The following is a 26,511-nucleotide window of genomic DNA, read 5'->3' on the forward strand; positions in this document are numbered from 1 at the left end:
TTTCTAATATATTCAATTATTAATTATTTTTTCTACTTTTGAAAATCATTAAACAAATCAATTAAAAGCAATGAAACACTTGAATTTTATGGGTTTATTTTGGGACCGCAATGATAAATGGTGGCCCCCCAAATCTGGGGCAGTCATTTGTCGTTGCGGCCCGGAGAAATATTGAATTTTACAGAAACAATGATCTTTTGTTTTATTTTATTTTTGTTGTTGATGGTATATTTAAAATTTTCGGTAAGAATGAAAAAAACATACGGCGGGGGTTTATTGAAAGAATAACAATAACAATTGAATGAATTTAAAAGTTTTTCTGATTTTATTGTGCTAATGTATTATTTTTTATTATAATTACTAATTTACTATCTACCATCTTTTTTATAATAAAAAAAACTGATGTATCTTTAAATTCTTTATTAATAATAGAGAAGACATAAATGATGCTAAACCTACCATTATATAAATTGACGCTGATAAACCCCACCACTATTTTCATCTCTCCCTCTCCCTCTCTCTCTCTCTCTCTCTCTCTCTCTGTGTCTCCAAACAAAGAACGCACGAGCGTTGAGCTGATTAAAAAAAAAAAAAATGAATTCGGCTAAACTTGCACTGTCCTTGGTGGTTTCTCTATACATACTCTCGGCTCCACTAATACCAGAAGCAGCAGCAGATGATTTTCTATCTCCTCTCCTCTCCCCTATATTCAGTATTCCTCCCTCTTGTTATTTCATTTCAAATTTATATGATTCAGCTAAGCAAAATTTCTTCTATTTCTGATACTTCATGATAAAATTGTAGATGGAATATGCAACCATGTTGGTTGCGGCCAGGGAAACTGTAAGGCATCGACCAATTCAACCTTTGGATATGAATGCGAGTGCAAATCTGGTTGGTCGCAACTACACATCGGCGATTCTCTCCGATTTCTCCCTTGTGTCATCCCCAACTGTACTGCTCTCTCTTTAGTTCTCTTTTTCTTTACACCAATTTAGTTTCTAATTAAATTATAGTGCTCTTGAAAGTTAGGCTGGAAAGTCAAGTAGATTGTTTTATTCTTTGTTTGGGTTTGGCGAAGTGTACCGTTTTATTGGGTACTTTGAGTTTGTTTTTTCTCATTAGGAAGCTAAATATAATATACTATGAATTTCAAGCTCTTCTCCTTTTACGCAACAAAATTAAATAGATAAATTTAGGAACCCGGATTTCTTGAAGTTCCTATGGATGATAAAGCAACCTTGTTCAAAAAATTACAGCAACAAAATCAAATAATTTCCTCGGAATTATCACTTGATCCTATTCTGTTTCCGTTTGGATGATTCTAGAAACTAATATTAGTAATATATTCAAGAAGGATCGTAAGCAAAGAAAATTTGGATTAGTTCCAAATTCTTACAATTTTCAGTTCCTAATTTAAAAAAATCTAACCTCCCAGTCACCTAGTAGCTTTCCAAAGTTAGCTAAAAGAAAAAAAGGTAAATATGACAAATTTCAATGTACTGATTTTTTTATTAAAACAATCAAATCTAATATAGATGATTATAGAGTTGTAATGTATTTTGCTTTGATGAAACAATTTCAAATAGAATAATCAGGTGCTAATGCAACAAAAAAAGAACGATTATTAGTGTTCTTTACAGAAATTAAGCTGCTTTCATTAAAGTGGCATCACTATCAGAAATTTTTTCAACTTGGGGTTAGGCTAAAATTTCCAATTTGAAGGCTACAAGTAAGTGAATTATGCATGTGAAGTCAAAAGTCCATTTTACCCATTTTTGTACTTTCAAGTTTCAACACAAAAAGAAGCTTTGTCGTCCTCTTTCAGCTGATTTTTATCTGACAAGAAATGTCCACTTGAGACCTTTTATGGTATTTAAAAATAATAATTGTTTGTCTGCCGTGGGCATATATGTTTTTGTGTGTTGTAGGTAGCATCAATTACTCTTGCTCAAACCATTCAATTGCGCCTGCTCCCGCGCCTTCACAGGATAACCGAAACATCTCACTGTTTGATCGTAAGGATATTTTTCTTGATAATTTCTTTCATCTAAATTAAGATTGTAACTTGGCTCAGGCCAAAATATTTTGCTGTTTTGACTTGAGTGAGTACTAACTTTCTTTGGCCAAGACCATATCCTGATGCTTTGCTCAGAGTAATGTCAACTGTGATTCAACTTTATACATAGAACCAGTTTGAACAAGCAACTTAAAAATTGTAAAATCAGACAAGTCTTTAAGTTTCGGTTTGGCTCTAGCATACCATTAACCAATGATTGTATGAGTTTCTCGCTATGTTGCAAAGATGATGAGATTTTAATCTTTGATTTCACTTTTTCCTTTTATTTTTAGCATGCTCTTGGTCTTACTGCGGTGCTGGTACATGCAAAAAAACTTCAGATATGGGAGGTCATAAGTGCGAATGCAATGAAGGTTCTAGCAACCTTCTTAATCTCACCACACTCCCTTGCTACGAAAGCTGTGAGTACAACAAAATTACATAACTGTTTCTTTAAAGAAAAATAATCTTTCTGCTATAATGTTTCACATTTCTTTCAGGTTCTATAGGAGGTAATTGCGCAAACCTTGGAATAACATCTTTAAACTCTTCTCTTTCACCGCCAGCTCCAAATAGCCAATCTGACAGTAGCAGTTCATCTGATGCAGGTAAAACTAATTTCACGGCTATTTAATTGTTTATCGAAATGATTATCTGATTAACAAAACTGAAATAAATAGAATTCGTTGTCTCATTCAACAGGTTTGTTTGGGACAAACAATCTGCGGATACTTTTGATTCTGGTATCATTTCTTCTCATGATCTATGTGGAATAGATAGAGCACAGCTAGCAAGAAATTTATCTGAGGTTTAGAGAGTATATTCACGGTAGTTTCATATAGAGAGGGCATGATGCTTTTAGAGTAGTGTGATACAAAGCCCCTTGATTTGGCCCCTTGTCTTTGATTGATTTTATTTCCATTAAAGAAAAACAAAGAAGGGATTCAAATTAGTTAGGGGTAAATAGAAATCTGATTGACTCTTAAGTATATATAATTGTTGTGCTTGGTGTGTTATTTGTTAGTTCTTTTGTAAATTTCAAGAAGTGAAAAATCCAACTAATCCTTGCTAAAAAATAATCTTAACTAGAACTTATTTTATATTAAAAATAAAAACTAACCTATGGCTTCGTTTTATCAAGATTCCAAGACAGTCACTATTATATGATTTAATTATGAATAAATCATATATTTATATCAACTGAAATATCTTTTTTTTTCAATGACAATCACTATATGATTTAATTATGAATAAATCATATATTTATAGCAACTGAAATAACTTTTTTTTTAATCTCTAATTCGTAGAGAGAGAAAAACTGATTATTTAAGTATAAACTATAAAGGGATAATTATGGAAGGAAGGGTGATAGAAAGAGAACAAGGTATCAATGTTATAGGATCCCAATATGTATGGTCTGTAAATCAATGGATACAAAATATTTTATAAATTATTTTCATGAGATAAAGAACGTCTATGGACTATGGGTCTATGGCCGAAAGCAACTCTTTTAAGAACATATTATGCGCAGGAAATGCAGTAAAAAGTTTTTTTTTCTGGGCCTGATACAATTATCAATTGTATACTTGACTCAGAATATCGGGCTGCCAGCAGTAAAATTGTCAAAAAGCACTGATCTGTTTAGCATGGGCTCAAAAGTATTATTTTATATTTATGTTTATATTGGGCCTTTTACTTGACCACTGGGTCTGACTAGTTTGAGCTACATAAATTAATGTCAGTAAAATAGTCAGTAGTGGGTCCACCAGTACGGTTAAAATGTTCAACAGGCCTCAATGAAAAGTTCTTCAAGATAAATCAATAAAATTTGAAAAAACTAAGTTTCAACCAACTTTTTCTAAACATAAAATAATTCAGCTAGAAAAATTGGGCAAAATGCACCATTTGAGTTTACACAAAGAGTTCGGTTTGAACAAATAATTTTGCATTAGGACATTTATACAAATATTTTGAACTACATTAAATAAATGTTAATTCCAACCAGGTCTTTCGAATCCACAGACACCACCTTCAGATTGGATCTCTGATTCCAACAATCGTACTGGTGGACCCACTACTGACTAATTTAACAAAAAAAGATATTATCAAATGATCTAGCAACCGTATGATAGGAAACACAAAGATGTAAATAATCAACATCTGTCTCAGGGTCAAATACAAACAAGACTATCCTCTTGCTCTGTTTGTACCAGTTGATTTCTTATCTGGACCAACTAGAAATTAAAGTAGGTACTCAAATTACTAAAATGAAACAAATATACACATAACCCGAAATTTTTAATTATACCATATTAAAAACAAAAATCAAACCACTCAAAATTATGGTGATTGGCAGCTTCATTCTTATGGGGGGTCGTAGATTGGTTTGAAGACCCCTAAAAATCCTAAATCAATCTGCGACACCCCAAGAATGGGACCGCCAAACCATTCCGCAGCTTGGGTGTTTTTAAAAATCTCCACAAAACATGATTTTTTTGTTTATTTATTTTTTTAATATGGTATAAATAAAAATTTCGGTACACATAACAAAGTAAAATCTACTAACGACTCAGACACTTGAGGTTCTAAACTTCAAAACCATACATCCACAATAGAAAATATGATCTGCCTCAAAAGACTACAATTGCAACAATGATTTTCACACGCCAAATCTACAACATCAAAACGTATGTACAAAAATTCAACGACGAAATGATCTGAAAAGGTAGAGAAGTTTCACAAAGAGATTGAAAGTGTCAAGATAAATTGCAGCAGACGCCTAAATGTACTCATCATAAGAGTGCCTCTTAATCAGGTCATCAGTGTCATGGACTATGTACGCACAGAACAACAGTGCTGCGATGCCTCCGTACTTTGTACTTGTGATCTTTCCGACGGGGAAAAACACCTGCAAAGGGGAATAATCATAAACATTTTTTTTGAAAAGCCAACTGGCAAAGGCTGCCAGGGAATGTATTCATAAAATAACGGGTTCAATTACAACAGTTCACAAGCCCATTAAGGCCGATACACATCAATCCACACATCATTTGAACCCTATACCCTTTTTACCAGTAACCCAGTTCTAAGGTATGTACATACCAGTGCTACTAGTACTGGTACTTGTACCAGTAGCAGTATCCGTATCAGAACAGTGATTGTTCCAAAGCGTAGCCTCATGGAAATAATAATCAAAAACATGAGCAGAATTTTATAGGTAGTTCTCAATTAATACTTCTTGACATTTCACGCCATTATAGTCCGGCTGATACTTATAAAATGCTCTATTAAGGCCGTCTTAAATGAAAATATATTAATATCAAACATGACCTACATTACTAACATATTAGTGGATGCTATTAGGAAAACATTACTAGTCACTAACTTGCGGTTAAGATAAATATAATTGATTGAAAAGAAATTTTTAGAATGCACTCTTATTGACGATTATAGGAAAAAACATGCTAATATGTTACATGATATTTTTTAAAAAGTTTGATACATTCTAAAAATTCCTTTTTCAATGCACAATCGCTTATTTTCAATTACTAATAAATTTGAGTGATTAAAAAGTCGGTGATTTTTCTTTTAACTCTAAACAACTTCAAAAAATAGTATGATCATCAGATTAAATAAATATTGACTGTTAACGGAAACTTGATATATTGAAGAGATTCTCCTTTTAAATTATTTTTTCTCTGAACTTTAAATTATTCAATATTAATACTGATTTTGATAATTATTCAATTTTTGTCTCTTATTCATATTTCGTTATTTTTCTCATATGTTCTCTCTTTCTCTCTACTTGCATGCTATATATATTCCGTCTTTCTCACTTTTATTTTTCTCTGCCTCTCACAGCCTGCTAACAATTGAAAAAATTACATATTAATGTTTTTTAACTTTTTTTTATGAAAAATGAAATTTTTCTCATTTAAACACCAAAATTTACACTATTTACAATTCCTCCCTTCAAAGTTTATTTTTCCAAAGTTGGGTGTTTTTAACAAATTTAAGATTTAGTTTCACTCTCTGTTCCTTTACACTCTCCACTAAAAATCGAATTCACATCCCCTCAGGTTACCTGACTGAGTACAATTGAATCAGACGGTCTAAAATTGGGCTTTTTTTAACTTGGCACGAATCTCAAAGCAAAAATAATACTGCCCCCTAATGCCATCCTGAGCACCCGCCGGCTGAAACTAAATTTGGCCGTCCACAATTGTGTTGAGTCAGGTACCTGAGAGGATACAGATCCCTAAAAATCTCAAACTCTCGTTCTCCCTGCTCAACAACAAAAGAGTTCACTATTTTAGTAAGCCTCAGGAGCTATTTATGTGTGTCACCTCTAGGGTGTCAATAATACCCTTATTGTATTCGAAAACATAAATAAGGATAAGATTTTTTTTTTTTTCATTTAGCTTATTGGGTATGAATAAGAGTAACAATTTTTTTTTGTTATCTTACCCGTAATCGTATAAGATAATTTTTACAAATAAAATTATATACATAGATATGTATTTGTATGAAAATAACACATAATACAATAAAGTTTTATATTTTATTAAATTTTCACATTCATTATTTAAAGAGGAGGGTTCAAATGCACCCAAATGCACTCTATTTTTCAAATCCTTTTTCTCCGTTTTCAAAGTTCGAATAGTCAATCCGAACCGTTAGATGCGATCTATATATTAAGATGTGCTTGGAGACCAAATTTTACATTTTTTGGAATTTTTTTACTATTTATTAAGCCACTTTGAAAATCGCTGATTTTACATTTTCTGGACCATTGGATCAGCGATTTTCAAAGTGGCTTAATAAATAGTAAAAAAATTCCAAAAAATGTAACATTTGGTCTCCAAGCACATCTTAATATATAGATCGCATCTAACGGTTCGGATTGACTATTCGGACTTTGAAAACAGAGAAAAAGGATAGGATGCATTTGGGTGCACAAAAATTTGAGTGCATTTGAACCCTCCTCTTATTTAAATTACATATAAAATATACATGTGACTATGTGAGCATTTTCTAACACACACTTAACTATTACACAATACACTACTACGTAATGCAGTAATAATTAAATTACATATAAAATTTTGAAAACTGTTGTTTTGTTATGAACATTAAAAACAGTAAAAAAAAATTTGAAAACCGTTGTTTTTTTGTGAACAGTAAAAATTTATGGACCATCGGATCAGCGATTTTCAAAATTGCTTAATAAATAGTAAAAAAAATTCTAAAAAATATAAAATTTGGTCTCCAAGCACATTTCAATATGGAGATCATGTTGAGCGGTTCGGATCGGTCGTTTAGATTTTCAAATTACAAAATATGAGTGTGAAGTAAAATAGTCGCTTTATTTCGCAACTCACTGTAGCCCATCTGTGTGTGTGTGTGTCAGTGTTGTAAAAATCGTCTTTTTGAACCAATTAATCGTCCGATTAGTCATTGGCAGTGGTCAAACTGTCATGAATTTTCTCGAATTATCAACCGATTATTTTCAATTATACCCAATTATTTCTATTTATTTCAAAATATTATCTTAATAGTACTCTATCCGGATGAGTGAATGCCGTTTTTTTTTTTTTTGAGATATACTGACAGAAGCTGCCAGTGTTACTTCCTTATATTAATCAGAGGTGTGAGTAGGGGTGAGTAAATTGCTCATAACTCGCTCACTAAATGTTCACTTGAACTCGCTCATTTATCCACTCACTTAAACTCGCTCATTAACAACTCGCTCATTTATTAAATGAGCGAGCATGAGCATGCCCCAACTCGCTCATAACTCGCTCATTTAAAATTTGCCACATCTAATCCCGCCGCCACATTCAATCCCAAATATTCATAGTTTATACATTTATTTATTTTTTTAAACAGACGCCTCAAAACAGTGTGCTGTTGTTAGTTTATGTTTTTGGATTTATGTTGGATTTTTATTAGTGCTGCTTTAGTTTTTGTTGATTGTTGTTTGTTGATGCTATTGTTAGTTTATGTTGTTATTATTTTATTTTTGTAATACCGTTGATTTTTTTGTTATTATTCTATTTAATTGAATTATAACAATTTATTAAATTTTAGTACTCCTCGTGAGCCGCTCATAACTCGCTCATTTATTCGCTCGCTTGAACTCACTCATTTAACAACTCGCTCATTTATTAAATGAGCGAGCACGAGCATACCCTAACTCGCTCATGCTCGCTCATTACTCACCCCTAGGTGTGAGCCTCGGTTTACAAAAGCGTCTATCAGAAGAAAAAAAAAAAAAACCCTCATCCGAAGCATATGTATATACTGCGTAAATATATCATCCCTCATCCGCCACATAATACATATTTATATGTACAAGCTTCATTGGACTGCGTGGATAATTTGATATTGATTTATTTAGCCCTGATCAGATGATAATCATCCTGCTTCTCAGTTTCTGCCTTGTCAGAACTGTCGTGGTGTTGAACCCTGTCCTCGACTACATCAAATCGCTGTCAGAACCCCTCGTCCACCTCTTCGTGCATGCACCTGAACCAATCTTGAGCCGAATTTTGTTTGTTTATTATTCTTTATTCTTTATTTTTTTGCATACAATTTTGTTTTTTGTGCTTTAAGACAATCACGAAGTCACGATTGGCCGAAATTTTTATTAATGACTTAAAAAAAATTAGCAAATATGTACTCGAACACACTAAGTATACGTTCCTCTCCTGTCTCTATTTTCTTAAGAGGAGAAGAGAATGAGAGAAAGGAGAAAACCGAGCCATGCGAAATCGACTGGAGTCGAAAGCGCAGTATCGTCAGAACTTGAAATGTATAGTCTTTACTCATTTCGATCGAAGCGAGGCAGTGAGTTAATCCGGTCATCAGAGTGCGGCGGTGAGTAGATTCAACCATCGGAGAGCGACGGTGAGTAGATCTAGTCATCGGAGCGCCGCGTTGAGTAAATTCGGCCATCATATTTAGTGTGTATTGAATGAATGTTTACTATAATAATTAGACATTAAAATGAATCTTTTTTACTGTCTTTCAAATTAGATTTATGAGTGAGTCTATGATACTGTACATATTACGGGTTGTTTCGTAATATAGATCAATACTTTTGTTTTGAAATATTTGGTTGGATTAACTGATATTAAGAGATAAAAGACGTTAAAAGAGCTGTACCGAACCGGTACAAGGGTTGAAAAAAGAGAATTCAAATCCAGTGAAGTAACTCAATTTTTGAGTTTAAATCAAGACCGTCCGATTCACATCCACGACAATCCATTCGAAGTGGAGCACACATATTCTGAGAAACAAATTTAAATCCCGAGATCGAGCGACGGATTCAAATCAGACGGTCCGATCCAAAACCCAAAAGTTGGGTACCTTTAGGGATCCGGACCCGAGAAAAGATCCATCAAAGTGTTATCTGGAAGCCATTATAATCGAGAGGAAGTTTATGAATTGAAACCAAACTACTGTAAATTCTTCCCAAATCTGAGGAAACCTTTTCAAAATTGGAATTAATGCCCCTCGTAGATGTCAATCAACACGTGGGATAACGTGTGCTCTATCAATATATAATTCGGGGGCACTACGAAGCATGCAAAAGACAAAGACGAGATCACTTAACATCCATTTTAACAATTTTGAAAATATATATTTTTTTTAAATATTCTAACTCATACAATACACAAAAGATTGTTTTAAAACTTCTCACCTTTACCACATCATCAATACTCACATCCAACTAATTGTATTGTGTTCTTGTTTATTATAATTTAAAAAAAAAAAAAAAAAACCTCATACTTTCACATGCTCTCTCTTTGTACCATTGCTCAATGTATACGTGTATATTGTAATTTAATACAGCACTAACACCTAAATTTCAATCATTTGCCACGGCCCTATAGTAACACTTCACATTAAATAAAATTTGGAAGCTCCATCTTTGTATCTTAAAAAAATATAAAAAAAAAAAAATTCACATCAATGCACTTTGGGAAAAACCAAGTTATACAGGAAAGAACAAGCCACTGAGGTTTCTACATTTACAAACCCCATACTCAGGGAACTGCCTCAGATGACCGCAGAAATGATTTTCTAAAGTGATACTTAAAATAGTAATGAACTTGAGAATTCATCGTTCAGATGCTCTCAAAATGGTGAGAAGATTCAAGAAAAGATTGATAATGTCGAGGTAAAGCGCAACAGATGCCCAAATATACTCGTCATAGGAGTACCGCTTTATTATGTTGTCCGTGTCATAGACTATGTACCCACAGAATATCAATGCCGCCAGGCCACCATAAATCATAGTTGTGATCTTTCCGAATGGGAAAAACACCTACAAGGCAGAAAAAGAATCATATAAACAAGTGCAAATACCATGTACTTTAGTTGTGAGTCATACCAAGAGTGAAAACATGTCGATATCAGAAAGGGATAACTGCAATAGGTTCAGACCAGTATGGATGAATTGGTTACAGTATTTGACTGGTCAACTACCACAATTAAATTCTATGCCATACAGAATTTGCGGAATCTCAGCCCTTCTCCAGCTTCAAATCAAAATCAGGGCTTTTTTTTTTGTTATCTCGCACAAGTTCAGTACTAAAACCACAGTATTAGTGATCACAAACGGAGTGAAAAGAGAAAAAGAGAATGCACCTGGATAAGGCCAAAAACAATGAGGGTCATTATAGCACCAAATAGAAAAGGGCCAAGGAAATTGAAGTCATAGCCTCTCTTTGCAGCCCAAAATGTGTAAACTGTCAGGCTCACTACCACCACTGCTGTCAGTATTGCTGCTTCCAGTATCACTTTCCCTGTTTTACATAGCAATAGCAGATAGATAAGTATTACAAAAATAAAATGTATAATGTCAATACTCACACACATACCAATCATACATGTACACCAATTATACAAAGAGGATCCAATGCCCATGGTCATTGGTGCCAAACGATGCCAAAAATGTAAACCGCTAGGTATACTTTAAATCACCTCAATTACATGTAAAAAACTAAGATATTTGACTTACATTTCCCCAGCATGAGTGGGGTTAAATAACCAAATTTTACTTGTTGAATTCATTATCTCTTGATGCATATCAAAATAAAATTGAATTGATGTAATTTTTTGTGTACACATATTCCATGATATATACTATATATTTAATCAATTACTTTTATTGTTTAGTAAGTACACAAAATAGTTAATTGAGAATTAATTTTATTGACACTCATTTGACTCCATGACCATGGAGATTGGATCCCTCTTATACAAATACTGGCATTCTAAACTAATGCCTTTAGTAAATTATGCAATTTATGATATTTAATTGACAGCCTTATTCAGTTGACTTTGTTAGAGTCGGACAAATTTATGTGCCCTCTTGAACTGAAAGTCAATGTATATCTAAATGTTATCTTCGAACAGAAGTCCAATAAAATATTGCTTCCGCATGAAGGCAATAACTTGAGGAAAATAACAGAATCTTAATTGAATCGATCAAGGACCCTAAAGCAATTAACTAGTCTAGACTAATTTAGTCAATTGGGGTACTAGAGCATTGACTAACTTAAAACTTGAGCATGCTTAAAAAATTGTTTAATCACAAAATGCTAGTTGAACACTCATTCCAAGGTGACAGATCTTTATTGGATAAAAAATTGTAATGAGAAACCAAAAACATACCACTGGTAAAAGCACAAGTTAACCCAATAGCAAAGCTAATGGCCACTGTAAAAAGTCCAAGCAACAGCAGATTTACTGGGTGCTTCTGGTAATAATAGTACAATGGGCACAACACTGAAATCAGAAAAAATACACAAAGTAATAGACGTCAGTATCAAATTAACAATTAAAATTGTACATTTTACTCTCAAACTGCTAATGGGAGTTTCACAACTTCAACTTATATATTCAAAATAGTTACTTGCATGATTATAAAGTTAATTTCTTTTGGTATAATCCTCAGAAGAGCTAAAAGTTAATTTCATAAAAGGAACAGCTCAAAGTTTATATCTTTGGCATCCTCCTCGCATTACAGATTTGGATTAACTTTTGTGTGTTCCACATGGTAATAATATCGAGCCCTCAAATGGCAAGTGGGGAAACTATTCTAAAATTACGACAAATTCCTTCAAAAGAAATGAATATGCTATGGGGAAGCTACCAAATTCAAGAAAATTCCAGCATAAATAAAATTTCTAAAGGAAAAAAGACGAACCAATAAAAGGGGAGATGATGAGCAAGATGTAGAGAACTAATCCAGGCGTGGTAGTGACAAAGAATGTGGTCACCGGTGGTACGAATACTACAAAGGAGGCAACGGCGACGGTGAGAAGGATTTGGACGGTCAGGATTGAATAGATCTTGCGAATCAAACCCCATCGCAGCTCGGGGCTCTCAACCATCGCCGGGTATAGCGGCTGCGCCACGCCCCCCTCCTCGTCCGGCGACTTCCTCGGCGGTCGGTTCCACATTTTGGCTGGTTCGGGTTTGGGTTGGGGTAGTTCGGGCGGTTGTTATCCGAATCCGATAGAGTACAAAGCGGAAAGTCTGAAACAAAATGGACTGTTTGGCGGCTAGGCTTCAAAAGACTTTTATACGATCTGATTACTAACGCGTTGTCGGTTCGACACGTTAACGGACATATGTAAAAGTTGTGCGCGAGTTATCCTTGTAGTCATATATGTAGCGGATTACTGTAAGTTTTTGTTGTAGAGGTCGTTAACTTTTTCATAGTTGTGTACGAGAAATTTCCGCAGGAACTAAGAGTGATGGGATGATGTTTCCACGGCTTTCTAGAGAAAAAAGCGGCTCTAGCGGTAAAAGAAGCATCCGGATATTTCTGTTGCTTCATGACTAAGAATACCGTTGGCAAATATTTGGATTGGGTTGTGATAGGCCCAGAAACTTAATTGACAGTACGGGCTGTAACTAGTAAATTGGACCCAATCGTTGTTGATTTTTTTAACAATTAGGCACATGGAAATTGTTATGTGTGCCTCTTTAATTCGTATATTCTTCAATCTTAAATAGCTAGTTACATTAATGAATCAAATTCCTCATTGTTGTCCCTAGAATTGAGATTTTTTTTTTTATTTGTTACCCCATGTTTACTTTCCATTTCATATATAACTTCTCTGAAAATAAAAGCAACTTTCCTTTCCTTCAATATCTATCTAGAAATCAAATATGAAAATTATATATCAGGCCACACAAATGGATTTGCTTAGAAGTTAAAAATGTATAATTCATCGAGGACTATTTTTCAGTACATAGTTATTGTCTTATTGGAGTTGTTAAGAAAATTTCAATTTAAGATTTACATGACACAACAACTGGAGCAACTTTTTTCTAGTTAAATGGTTTTGATTAAGATGTTTTTTACATAGTACTGAATAGCTAATGAGTTTGAATCCGATTTCTGTCCGTTTCTGACAAAAATCATGCGTCCGCCCCTGTATACTGCAACTAGTTATTCATACTTAGCGATTTAAACAGTGTTCCTCTTGTCAAATGGTTAGAATTCCCTACATTGAAATCTTGGCCTTCACATTCTGTTGATTCTTCTGATTTATTGATTTTTTTTTATCTCATGAACTTTTTTTCCTTTTTAGTAGATTACTAGGGATGAATTATTAGTAGTCGGAAGGGACTATATATAACAAATTAAACAAAGGACCATAGTTCATCCTAAATTCAACATTGCATTATATGACATGAACTAAAATATTCATTTGTCTGATTTGTTTCTTGTACCATCTAGGAGAAAATCAATATTGAAGATGGCACTGATATGAAGAGATAACTGGTGCCTTTGGTGTGAAATACACGAACACAAACAAGCCAACAATTTCCTCATTCAAAAATCGTATTTCGGATGCAAAAAAAAAAAAAAAAATCATATTTCTATTTGGTTGCAGCTAAATCAAAACATACCTAGAGTGTTATGGCCACTGTTTTGTAGCGTGGATAATCAACTTTGATCCGTTTCAATTTAAAATATTCTTGGAAGGCCTCATTATTTATTATTTAATATTTAAATTTTATGCATTTCTTGTCCGGATCAGTGAGATATTGATGGGATGGTCAATTCATTTTTTTTAATTATTACATGTTCTGTATTTGTAAAAAGAATCATCAATGACGTCGACTTTATTGTTCAAAATTGAAGTTACGTATTCACTACTATGCTGTAAATAATAATGTATCATTGGAAAAATGCTAGTAAACTTTTATTTTAAATTTCTTTGGAATCAGAAGCACAGTAATGTGATACGTGGATTTTGAAGAAAATAAATGAGGTTGCGTTCTAGAGTTGTTATTGAGTCGAGTTATGAGTGAGTTGAGACTAGAGTGGGAAAAATGTGTCATTTTATGATGTGTCGTAACTAATATGCTGTGATTTTAGTCTCGTACCGTGTCATGCCGTGATTAAGTTAATTTTTTACATGTTGTGTGATGTCGTAATCAAAATATCAAAGGGGTGATCAAAGCACATGAATGATTACGCCACGTGAGTCATGTCAAACACAAACGTACCGTGATCAAACGTGACTCGCATGACCATTTAATCATAATTTAAATTAGTTTATTCAAGATTCACCATTTGATCAAAATTTAAATTCAATACAAAATCAACTCGAGTCAGCTCGTAGCTTGTGAACCAACTTGCGACAAAATAACAATTCAATTCAAAATAAACCATCTACAAATTACCATGAAAATTCACTACATAATTAAAGAAAAGTCAACTAATTATCAGCTTACCAAAAACAATTCACATTTATTACAATATTGCCAACAAATTACAAAATTACCAAACAAATATACTAACTTAAGTTGCTCATGAGTAAATTGAGGACAACTCGAACTCAACTCATGAGTCAACCAAATCGATCAACTTGAGTTAGTTCCAGCTGGAATTAACATGGTGAGTTGAATTCAAATTAATTTCGACCGAGTCATGTATCATGAGTATTTTTGTGTAGCCTTGTGATGAACTGATTGTAGAGCACGAGAAGATAAAAATGGTTTAACTGTTTTTTTTTTTTATATAAAAAAGGTACTGGTATAATTTAATGCTGGTGGTACGTACACTGCTAGAAGGAAAATGTTAGTCCAAAATAACTACAGATTAGGCCCGTTACGCTTTCATATGATCCCCGTAAAAGAGCGTATCAAAATTATACCATAATCCGTCACGACAAAATATCATTCATGTACCAAATTAATTAGACTTCACAGTCAAACAATTTTAGATTTTCATAAATTTCGACGTCGGCAAGTAAAAACACAGAAAAAAGGGTCCGAAAAGAGAGCCGATAAATTTCATTTCAAGAAATTTAGAGATAAGGAATTATTACTTTTCAAAACATAGCCCAGCCCAGAATAAGAAATATCTTTCCAATAGATAACGAGATCGAGGTAGCCTAGATGACACCAAGGCTCTCTTCTCTCCTCTCCTCTATGATAAGCTAGCAGTAATATAAACTCAACTGAATTGCTTCAACAATTAATCAGTGGAAAAGAAGAATTAAGGAAATAAATGGATTTGGCTAAATACGTATTTGAGAAAGGTAGTAAGCATGTGAAGATATTTACGGTAGAAACAAAGACCTGTAAGAAAACAGAGAAATCTTATACAACACCGGCGAAGCCTCTTCTTGTTGCATCTCCAGTGGAAGAGGGAGAGTATCCGGTTGTGGTTTTTCTCCATGGATACCTTCTGTATAATTCCTTCTACTCTCAGCTGCTTCACCATGTTGCTTCTCATGGATTCGTTGTGATTGCTCCCCAGGTAATTTGTTTCTTATTTTGACTTTGTTTTACTCTTTTAAGTAGCTCCTAAGATATAATATTAATAATATAATAAAAAACAAAAACAACAGCAGCATTAATAATAATCATTCATATCATCATCATCATCTAAACTTACAGTGTCTTAACAATTGTATTTTAAACTCGAAACTATCATACAACTATAATTTATGCAAATTTTTGTCTAATTTATTTTAATAAAATCTTATCAATTTAAATTAGTTGACGGTGATCAGTAGTTTCAGTGCAAATAATTGCAAGAAAGAAGACACAGAAATATCAGCCATATATAAATATAGCCATATGGTTATAACTTGCAAACATGAAATTCATCCACATGCCAAATCCTATTTTAATGTTTGCAAATGTTGATATTCATTTTTCTTTTTCTTTCTTTCTCTTCCCTAGCTAAGCAATGTTCTCTCCTTAATATTCATTCTTTCTCATAACTTGATAGCAGTTATATGTAGTATCAGGACCGGATACAACGGAAGAGATAAAATCAGCTGCATCCCTACTAGATTGGCTTGTCCATAACTTGGCCTCAAGTCTGCCACCGAATGTGCAACCCAACCTCGCCAAATTGTCTATTGCCGGTCACAGCCGTGGTGGAAAAGTCGCCTTTGCCCTCGCCTTATCCAAAGTTGTAAGTTCTCCCCTAAAAATTTCTGCCCTTATTGGAATTGACCCTGTTGATGGTATGGACATGGGCAACCAAACTCCGCCTCCGATTCTAACTTACACTCCTAATTCACTCAAACTCGACATGCCGGTTTTGGTTGTCGGGTCAGGTCTAGGTGAGCTCAAACGTAATGCTCTATTCCCTCCTGCCGCTCCCAAGGGAGTAAGCCATGAACAATTTTTCAAAGAATGTTGCGCGCCAGCATGTTATTTTGTGGCAAAGGATTATGGTCATTTAGATATGCTTGATGATGAAACCAAGGGGTTCAGAGGTAATTTGACATATTGCATTGCTAAAAATGGCAAGGAGAGGAAATCCATGAGGGTGTTTGTAGGAGGTATCATGGTAGCTTTCTTAAAGGCATATTTAGAGAACGAAAGAGAATTTTTGATGGCTATAAAGGATGAGCCTGGAGTAGCACCAATAGAGCTTTCTACATTTTCATTTCTAGACTGAATACATTTATTTATATATGTAATTTTAAGGAGAATAGTGGATCTTAGCAGGATTAAAAAAGAAAGAATGGCAGTGTTGATAATTAGATAGTGATTTTCTGTCTAATTGCATAACTACTGTTTCCGCAGTTTGATTTGTATGTAACTACTTATATTGTGATTTGTGAAAGATACATATTTAATTCCAAGATGAATAATTGCAAGGCTTAATTTGATTTGTTTGTACAATTATACCAGTGTTGTAAATAACGGTATACAGTCATCGGACAGACAGGATGCCACCAAGCAATTATTCAATCGAGAATAATCGGCCAAAATCAGAAATAATCAGCCAATTAGTCGAAAAAATCTAAAACGGTTTGATCACCGCCAATAACTAATCGGTCTAAACGGACGTTTTTTACAACACTGGTTTAAACAGCACTATGAACTGGCCTACAGCTGAAGTATCAAAATACTACTAGAGACCAAGCGCAGCACATTATAAGCCCAAATTTGCAATCATATCTAAGAAGAAGAAGAAAAAAAAGGACCGCACATGTTCCTGTGTTCCTGCAATGTAATACCTGTTATTTTAGTCATTTCATTTATTCAAATTTGGGCCTTTAAATGGCCAAAGCCCAAATTTGTAGTCATATAAACAAATACTAGAAACATAAAAATACCAACTACTCGTGTACCCGCTACCTCTAGTTTATAGATGTATTAATTGCCAGGCAGAGTTAATCGAATTCGTATCCTCTGAGATACCTCAAACTTTGCGTGACTTTATGGAACATCTCAACCGTTTAAATACATTCTGCACGAATCTCAAAGCACACATAATACCTACATCACCCCGAATAGGCACCGGACACATCTGTCACGCAAAAGTTGAGATATCTCAGAGGATACGCACTCGAGTTAGTCTCTGTCGTCCAAGTAGTTCAGACAAACCGGACCCGTCTAGGTAACGTGTTCTTTTATCTCCAAGTATGGGACAACAGCAGTGGTACATGTTACATGCATAGGCCTGTATGACCTACAAGGCTACACCCCATTAGAAAATAGAAACAAGCAAATAGGGCTTTATATAAACTTTTTCCACGTATTCAAACCTTGACACGACTCGGGTTGGTATGAGGTGGAACGACCGGTATCGGGTGTGCCACGGAGGTTTTTTTTTTTTTTTTTTTGAGGAAAAACCCTTGGGCGTCTATCATTACCAAAATAATAAAAGTATGTTACAATACTGAACCAAATAAAGCAAGTAAATGCAGGAATATAAAACTAGTGTTTGCTTAAGTTACAAATAAGATTATCTAAAAGCAACACTGACTTAGTAAGCCATCTAGAGTCCGTATGCCCTGCCATAATTCAACTTATCCATTATCAAAGTGGAAGTGTTCTGCACGGAGGTTTATTTCGTTGGTCCAATATAGGAATGCGAATCCTCTGCATTAAATATTTTGAGTTAATAAATCTCAACCGTCTAATTTTAAACGGAGTCAATTTGATCTCTACTTATGATATCGGAACTCTTTTATATTAGTGTGAATCTAGTCCACGTGAATCTTAAAATGAATCGGATGATCAGAATTCATTAACCCAAAATATTGTCTTTTGAGTTAACGCAGAGGATATGAATTCCGATTATAGGCGGTGCATGGACGGTGCGTAGAGGGTAGTCTAAGAGGATAATAGGCCAAACGAGAAAGGAGAGAAGAAAAATGGTGAGAGAGAGAGTAGAGGGGACGTGTGAATGAAAAGGTGTCTGGTGTGGTGGGGAGTGGGGATTGGAGAGTAGTAGGATTAGGAGTACAGTTCAAAGACTGAAACATGATTGAATGGGAGACGCATCCCTCTCTAGGTCCTAGACTTAGACCCACCGACCCTATTGTTTGCTTCTTTATTTACCAACCTCTCCAGTTCTAACACATCTGGAGATGCATATGATTTTGTGTCATTGTACAAACATACTAATTTACGACAAATTGTATTATTAATAATAGCTGCTTACCTTAGTTCTTCTTCAAAAACGGGTGCATTCACTAGAAATTATAAAATTTACAACGGGATACATATTAACTATTAAGAGTTCAAAAATCAATTAATTATTTTATTACTTTTGAAATGTATATTTTCTTTTTTTTGTTGTGTACAAAATAAATTTGAAATTTTCATAACATAATGACATTAGCTTTCAATATTAATTTTCTCTCCATACATACGAACATACCATGGCTAAGTCAATATATTTTTGTCAAAATTATAGTGACCTGATTGCATCAAGTTAAAATGTTTTATAAGTCCATCTACATTGAAAATTAATCTTTAATTTAGTGACAAAATTTTAATAATCACTATCAAACATTTGAAAAAAAAATAGTGACAAAGAGCTACTCCCTATGAAGGAGTATATGTCTGGAACAGTTATAAGTAGTTGCTAGGATTTTAATTTTGTAAATTAACCGCTTCAGTTTAATGAAACGGATGTCAAACATTTTATTCAAAAAAAAAAAGAGCACGCGACACTCTTCAAGTGCAAGATTTAGTTGTAGGTTTAAAATCTAAATAAAAATTCTTTATAGACATTAAATTACAGTTAATAGACTAACATTTATATATAAAAAAAATCCACCTACGTAAAAAAAACTAATCCCGCATATCTATTATTTTTCAAGCATATCTTTAAGATCGTATATTCCCGATATTACAACTGACTAAGTAAATTTTAAATAAAATAGCAAAAAATAGGTGTATATAAGACCGAATTAATGGGTTTTGTTTGAACATCCAATATTTGAAGTTGTAATTTTTTTTAAAGTTGACCCACAGGCATCCATTTCTTTTTATGTGTTTTCGATATGTATGAATTAAATGAATTGTAATTTTGATCAAAATATTTAAAATGCACTTTTATTGTTTAAATTTTATATGTAACATATTAACAACATTATAAATGAGAAATCATTAAATAATAAATCAAATAATATAAATATATTGATTTATTGTGTTATACGAGAAATTCATCGTATTATGATTGATTGATTTTTTTGGTTATTAAAATTTTTTGTACATTCTTACACCTTTTAGATGTTAATCTCGAAAATTGCACATGTGTCTCTACGTAGAGAGCATTGTGAATTTGTGATTAATTAACTGAAGATAAAAGTACATATATGTTTATATGAGTATTGACAATAGACATCAATTGGTAGAGTTAAAGACAATTGCTTAAATATTTAATTATTATTAATTAATTTGGACTAAATGGATTAGCCCAACTATAAATTTCTATCCAACATCATTAGATCACAATTCAATTAAATAAATTATGTAGTTGATAATGTTCAGTAGCTCATGTATAACACCTTTTTTTGGTGCGAAGTCCATAGATATGGGTAAATTGTTAAAGTAAAGAAAGTCTTTTTTTTAGTAAAAACCGAAAAAAATATACTTTTGTAGACCTTATAATTTTGTGTAAATAACTAAATACAAATATTTTCTGACCTCTTTTATAAAATTAAAACCATACTAGACGTATTAATGTATTATTTAATCCCACAATTTTAATTTCCAAACGAAGGCTAGCATGAATTTTGATTTGTATACGATTGTTGGAGACTTGATAGCATAAATGACAAGAACGTTACTGGAGATCTCCAGTGATATAGAATGGAGGTAAATAAAAATCGAGCGAAGCAAATAACAATGCTGTTCCTGTCTAATCACATCACATCACTCAGAACCCCTACTCTAGTCCTCCGTTTATTTTTCTTTCTGCGCTCTCGTCCCAAAACAAACTATATATTAATTTTTCTCACGAAATCAAGAGATGAACTTCACGGAGACGCCAAGATAAATGCGAGCTAAATAAAATATGACACAAATGACATTTCACATTTCAATTTCCAAAGTTGTTTGTGCTTAACTACCCGTCTCCTCCTCCGACGCTTCTGCTAGCTCAAGTTTCAGGATTTCTGTATATCAAATCTCCTTTCCATTCCCTTTGTTTCTGTTCTTATATAGCTCAGAAATAAAATAATCTAAAAACATATCAGTGTTGTCTCTCAGCATTCGGGAAAAAAAATTGTCATATAAAAATCAATGTCTAGTGGATGATGGGACGCCATACAAAATGAAGCAAAATAGATATAAAGAGATGTTCTTCAGAATAAAAATTCATTGAGTAAACTAATCTGTCAGATACAAATGTTGTCCCGATATTTATCCTTCATATAAAATTATCTCTTGGGCTCGCATAAATAAACTAAATATATCTATACTTTGGTTGATTTTGAACAAGAGAAGGGACTCAAATGCTCAATTACTCGGTACCCAATTGTATCCAATATCTTCATTTTCGATTTCTAAGTTCAAAAAAAATTATCTGAACTGCTCAACATGATATCCACATTAAAATGTGTTTTCATATCAAATTTTAAATATTTTGAATTTTTTTAAGATAAACTGATAAATACAAAATAATTGTTTTTTGAATGATCCACCGTTTTTTGAAAAATAATAATTTTATATCTATCTTAAAAAATAGTAAAAGATTTCAAAAAATGTAAAATTTTATCTCTAAGCACATTTTAACGTGGATATTCTGTTAAGCAGTTTGGATCTTTTGTTTGAATTTTGAAATTAAAAATAAATATATTGAAGTACAATTAAAGCACGAAGCAAACCCGCTCTTTTGAACAAATGTACTGCAAATCTACAATAAAGCATAGAGCATCTATAGGTTTATTATCCGAGTGACGACAAGTGTAGGGTAAGTACATGTTGCGCTATAATCCAATGGGTAAAATTAAATATATACCGTGACAAGAGGGTAAGTTTTCATAACATCAAATAATGAAAAGGGTACTTAAAATCTAAACCAATCGCTTATAATCGATCAAATGGGTCTAAAAGCAATAAGCTAGTTAATTAAGACTTCAATTTTGTATGATTTGTTTGAATTCGACAAATTTCATGAGAATTCATTAGATTTTATCCAACAAAGGCAAACAATTTTTGTACTCGACATAGAAATTGAAGTTCAAAATCTTAGATACTAAATTATTTTAATGTATTAGTATAATGGCAATGAAGTAAAATAGGTGAAGTTATAATCAATAAAAAAACATTATTTTTTGCTCCTTGGAAAGATAGATTCAAAAGAGCCAAGCTAACACAAAAGACAGCGACAGCCGGAGAAATTAGCCCCGGCCCCATTCAAATTTTATTTTTCATTGTTCAATACTTGAATTATAACCATGCAAATTCCTTTTATTTCTGGTTTTCAACACGTGAATTATGTGGCACACCAAATCAAATTTAAAAGGTTATTAAAATTTGTATCGATTAGCATAGGTATAATCTTACGCTTAAATTTTAGTTTAAGTTGTCTGTACAAATTATATAATTCAGTAAACAAATATCATAATATGACAATTTGAAGTTGGTTATACATAGAAGCTTAATTACTAGACATAAAAGAAACATATTTATATAAATAAATACTTTTGTATAATTGCACAAATTATAAAATTATACATAAGACGGTAACATATACAGCATCTCAGTGATGCTATAGGTTAGATTTTATTACAATCAATGTTGAATCATTCTGTCTCTCTCTCAACTCTAATCCTATCAGACGGGTTTCAGATTTATGGAACATAGAAAATATTCATAAACCGACAACAGTACAGGAATATCCATATTTCTATAACATATTGTTTGAAATTTAAGCCCTGATGAATGTGCAGACATGAATGATTGAGAGGGATCAGAATATTTTACAGCAGGAGCCCTATAAAAGATCCAAAATATTTTTCTGTCCCACCATATCCATGTAAGAATCTGACCATTAAGTTAGTACTAATTACAGTTAATTCCAGATGCATTTTGGGAAAAATAAATAAATAAATGGTAAACTGGTAACTATCTGTTACAACTTACAACTTATAATAGATCTTTCTGACGACCTACAGGCACTATTATTGTTGCTAATAAGCAAATAATTAATAAACTTCAAGCCAAAGATATGAAGGTACATAGAAATAGTCAAAGAACCCCTTCAAAAAAAAGATAAAAGGCAAGAAACAGAGAGTACTAGACACGATGTATAAAGCAGGTGACACAATAAATTTGTGTCAGAACTCAGAACCACTGTTTATTGTGATTATATGTTTTTTATATATGGTGATTTTCTTTTACCATTCTGGTACTAAGTGATGAACTTCTATTTTGTAAAGCTACAGAAGACCAAAGACAGACGGGCACCAATCACCGTTCTATCATTAGTCTAGTCTTATACACAGAAACCCACAAATAATCATATTTAACAATTTCCTCCTCGGTTCTCTCAAAAACAACAAAGAGATATCACTAGTTAACTTAATATTGTCATATCCATCACTAGACCATTGCCAAAGGTAGTGGTTTAAAAAATAAGAAAAATAAAAAACAGAAAAACCAAAATAATAAAAACTTATACATACAAACATTACAAAGAAATGATAAATGAAAAGGTCAGTTAGGATGATCAAATTCGCCTCCTTTCTATTTTCCTAATAAATTTTACTGACAAAAATAGTGTAAAATGAGAAATCACTTCAAATTCATGGCATGTAAAGTTTATTACCGCACTTGCAACGCCATGCTTCAGGGTAGTACTCCAAAGGGAAGCTGACGCCAGGCTGGATAGCCACGTGTACAGGCCGACATGGGTAGCACCTACCGCACCGGCCCCGACATGTCGGTGGTGAAGAACCCGGTCCAATCAGTTGTCTCCGGGCATCATCTGCTGGGTCCCACTCGGCATTCTGCATAATTCTTCTAACTCTTGTTCTCTCAATGTCACCTTCCAATACACGTCCTGCAGGTAACATGTAAAGAAAAGTTAAAAAGGAAACAAAATGATCAGATACAAAATTAACAGCTTGTGGTGCAAGAGAAGTTTAGAAAGGTTTTTGGTGAGAAGGTAGAATGATGGAAGTTGAAAATGAAATTAAAAAAAAATGCTCAAAGTATTGTGCCGGACAGGGTTTAGAGATCAACTATTGGTTAATTATGAACAACCTACTGCGAGACAGAGAAAAAACCAAAGGTTGTCCTTCCTACTTTAATTTGAAGTCAAAGCGAAGAAAGAAAGAAATCAATTGGATAAGGGATGAAGGGGGTGGTGGGTTTTCGCCTTTTGGGTTGTAATTAAGATCCTAACCTACATCTTTTTATCTTTAAATGTTTTATATATAAATCGAGGATTTTGAGTATTTAGAGGTTTTAACCTGACAACTAAGTACTCGTACTTGCTACTAAATTGGTATTTAACAAGGACCTGTAATTAGTATACTAGATGGAGCAAAGAGTAGAGAATTAGGTACGCACCGAGAGCAGTGGCGAAAAAGAGGAGGAGAAGAAGCAGAAGTGAAAGCTGGTGGCCAAGAAGGCCTCGCGTTGCCATGTCGGCTCTCTCAGTCTGAGCTCCTTTCTCAGCACTGTACTTCTTTCAAACCACACTCAAAGAGAGAACAAAACGAAAGAGAGCAAGCGAAGCAGGGTTTGCGAGCTAGAGAAGAGATGAAAAGTGGGAGAATATTAATGGCAATGCCGTGAATGTCAAGTCAAAAGCGCGCACACGCTCTCTAGCACAGAGAAATAGATAAAACGAGACAGAGGAGCAGTGTCGTGCGTGGTGTAGCTGCCTTTTCTTTTCTTCTTTGTTCTGTGCTCTTTTTGTTTTTCTTATATTTGCGCGAAAGGAGAAACGATAAGAGTGTGTGTGTGTGTGTTGGGGTAGGGGGGTTTGAAGGAGGACAGGTCACAGGAGGAGAAATACCAAATGGCAGTCAGCTGGTCAATACGGTTCTTGTAAGAGAGAGAAAGAGAGGAAGAGAAGGGGATAGAAATTGAATTCGTATCCTCTGAGATATCTCAAACTTTGCGTGACTCTATGGAAAATCCGAACTGTTTAAGTACGCTCTGCACGAATCTCAAAGCACACATAATACTGACCCCTACATCACCCCGAATAGGCACCGGACATATCGGTCACGTAAAAGTTGAGATATCTCAGAGGATACGCAGCCTCTGAGCCAGGGCCCCACTTATTTCATATTTTTTTTCTTTATATATAAATAGATTAAATGAAAGTATATAAATGTTGTATGTGCAGAGTTTTGCTTTGAACTTAATTGACATATATAATTAAACTTCAAGTTTGAATATTGAACAAAATAATTTATTACATAATGATTCCTTTGATTAAGGAAACACAATTAGTTCTTTCAGGATTCAGCTGCAAGGTTACTACTTACTACACAATGCTCTATTTCCTTTCAGCTAACAGTCTTTCAACTCCAATTCTTCAAAAATCTCTTGATATTTTCAACTAATTATGTAAACATCAATATTAAATCCTATAAACATCAATACTAAACCCTGTAAACTAATTCAACAAATCCTGTCAACATAAAAACGCGTGACAGCTGTTGGGGACCACCTTCTGTGAACATACACAAAGTATCCTGTGAACATACACATATTATCCTGTTATCCTATAAACATACACATATTATCATGTAAACATACATATTGTATTATCATGTAAACATACATATTGTACTTGAAATTATGGCAGTTGAAATTATGACAATTGTGACAGTTGAAAGCGCGTCAGAACTAAACTAAAAATGGAAGGTTTTTATACACGGAGATTTTCGGGGGACTATAGTCTGAGGGACGTTATCTTTTCTCTTAAATTAATGTGCTCTATTTTCTTTCAGTGCACTTTAAATTAGGAAAAAAAATTATTCATAGTAATTATAAAAAAGAGATATACGAAAACAAATAAAACATCTCGTCTAAGTTTAAAAAAAAAAAATCGTTGTCAATGCCCACGATTTATAAAAAGTTGAATTGTGATCCATGCTAACGATTTTACTATATTGATTAAAAACGAAGTACTTTATATATTTTCGTACATCTAAATTTTATAATTACTATAAAAGAAAATTCCCTTAAATTAGTCATCTCCTTGCACTGAAACATATAAACTTTAATGGCATAATGGGAGGAAGATGACTAATTTATATTTGTATTTTTGTCATCTAGTACATGTGTCATATAGCCAGCTGAATAGATAAGGTATAGGTGTGAATTGTACGTCGTAACGACTGAGATTAATTTGTTCCCACCTTTAGAAACATTGATTACAGCTTATGACCAAATAATTAATTTCCATAATTGATCAACGTAACATAACATAATTAACATTATTCTAACAATACATAAATCAATCTCATCATCATTATCGTCACAATAATATATAGTTATTGTATACTTATTTTATAAGATACAAATATGACAAACTCTTAATCCATACACTCATATTATTACTTGATATAATGATCTTTTTTCTTATCCATAAATTATATTCTATAAAACTAACAATTAAATTTTCAGTTTTTTATTGAGAGGAAAAATTATTTTTCGCGTATATATTTAATGTATTGCCTATT

General features: G+C 33.3%; 4 protein-coding genes across 5 annotated transcripts; 2 read left to right on the forward strand and 2 right to left on the reverse strand.

The window, feature by feature from the left end:
• The first annotated feature begins 519 nt into the window (after positions 1–519).
• On the forward strand, positions 520–3,073 carry LOC144559824 (uncharacterized). The gene is made up of 6 exons (XM_078308958.1): positions 520–712; positions 805–954; positions 1,932–2,018; positions 2,353–2,481; positions 2,560–2,667; positions 2,762–3,073. The coding sequence occupies exons 1-6, from the start codon at positions 595–597 to the stop codon at positions 2,833–2,835; spliced, it is 666 nt and encodes a 221-aa protein (XP_078165084.1). The 5' UTR covers positions 520–594; the 3' UTR covers positions 2,836–3,073.
• A 6,954-nt stretch (positions 3,074–10,027) lies between these two features.
• On the reverse strand, positions 10,028–12,651 carry LOC144559434 (protein LIFEGUARD 4-like). The gene is made up of 4 exons (XM_078308457.1): positions 12,279–12,651; positions 11,744–11,857; positions 10,715–10,872; positions 10,028–10,391 (listed from the first exon to the last, which is right to left on the reverse strand). The coding sequence occupies exons 1-4, from the start codon at positions 12,532–12,534 to the stop codon at positions 10,185–10,187; spliced, it is 735 nt and encodes a 244-aa protein (XP_078164583.1). The 5' UTR covers positions 12,535–12,651; the 3' UTR covers positions 10,028–10,184.
• A 2,805-nt stretch (positions 12,652–15,456) lies between these two features.
• On the forward strand, positions 15,457–17,194 carry CLH2 (chlorophyllase 2). Of its 2 annotated transcripts, none has more exons than XM_078308391.1 (2): positions 15,457–15,857; positions 16,338–17,194. In XM_078308391.1, the coding sequence occupies exons 1-2, from the start codon at positions 15,606–15,608 to the stop codon at positions 17,013–17,015; spliced, it is 930 nt and encodes a 309-aa protein (XP_078164517.1). In that variant the 5' UTR covers positions 15,457–15,605; the 3' UTR covers positions 17,016–17,194. The 2 variants fall into 2 exon arrangements, with proteins under 2 accessions (XP_078164517.1, XP_078164516.1); XM_078308390.1 differs by having other exon boundaries at positions 15,462–15,857; positions 16,335–17,194.
• A 6,155-nt stretch (positions 17,195–23,349) lies between these two features.
• On the reverse strand, positions 23,350–24,888 carry LOC144559403 (EPIDERMAL PATTERNING FACTOR-like protein 5). The gene is made up of 2 exons (XM_078308421.1): positions 24,380–24,888; positions 23,350–23,867 (listed from the first exon to the last, which is right to left on the reverse strand). The coding sequence occupies exons 1-2, from the start codon at positions 24,453–24,455 to the stop codon at positions 23,611–23,613; spliced, it is 333 nt and encodes a 110-aa protein (XP_078164547.1). The 5' UTR covers positions 24,456–24,888; the 3' UTR covers positions 23,350–23,610.
• Positions 24,889–26,511: the final 1,623 nt, after the last annotated feature.

This window comes from Carex rostrata, chromosome 9, assembly GCF_964058835.1.
Source record: "Carex rostrata chromosome 9, lpCarRost1.2, whole genome shotgun sequence".
NCBI lineage: Eukaryota > Viridiplantae > Streptophyta > Magnoliopsida > Poales > Cyperaceae > Carex > Carex rostrata.

Bases quoted from the DNA above. Each gene is read 5' to 3' on its own strand.
- LOC144559824 (XM_078308958.1), top strand. From the start codon at position 595: ATGAATTCGGCTAAACTTGCACTGTCCTTGGTGGTTTCTCTATACATA. The intron at 713-804 runs GTATTCCTCCCT...ATAAAATTGTAG, and splicing joins TCTCCTCTCCCCTATATTCA to ATGGAATATGCAACCATGTT. The intron at 2,019-2,352 runs GTAAGGATATTT...TTTTATTTTTAG, and splicing joins AAACATCTCACTGTTTGATC to CATGCTCTTGGTCTTACTGC.
- LOC144559434 (XM_078308457.1), bottom strand. From the start codon at position 12,534: ATGTGGAACCGACCGCCGAGGAAGTCGCCGGACGAGGAGGGGGGCGTG. The intron at 10,873-11,743 runs GTATGTTTTTGG...TATGTAAAACAG, and splicing joins AACTTGTGCTTTTACCAGTG to GGAAAGTGATACTGGAAGCA. The intron at 10,392-10,714 runs GTGCATTCTCTT...TCTGCCTTGTAG, and splicing joins TTGTTTTTGGCCTTATCCAG to GTGTTTTTCCCATTCGGAAA.
- CLH2 (XM_078308390.1), top strand. From the start codon at position 15,606: ATGGATTTGGCTAAATACGTATTTGAGAAAGGTAGTAAGCATGTGAAG. The intron at 15,858-16,334 runs GTAATTTGTTTC...ATAACTTGATAG, and splicing joins TCGTTGTGATTGCTCCCCAG to CAGTTATATGTAGTATCAGG.
- LOC144559403 (XM_078308421.1), bottom strand. From the start codon at position 24,455: ATGGCAACGCGAGGCCTTCTTGGCCACCAGCTTTCACTTCTGCTTCTT. The intron at 23,868-24,379 runs GTGCGTACCTAA...TGTTACCTGCAG, and splicing joins CTTTTTCGCCACTGCTCTCG to GACGTGTATTGGAAGGTGAC.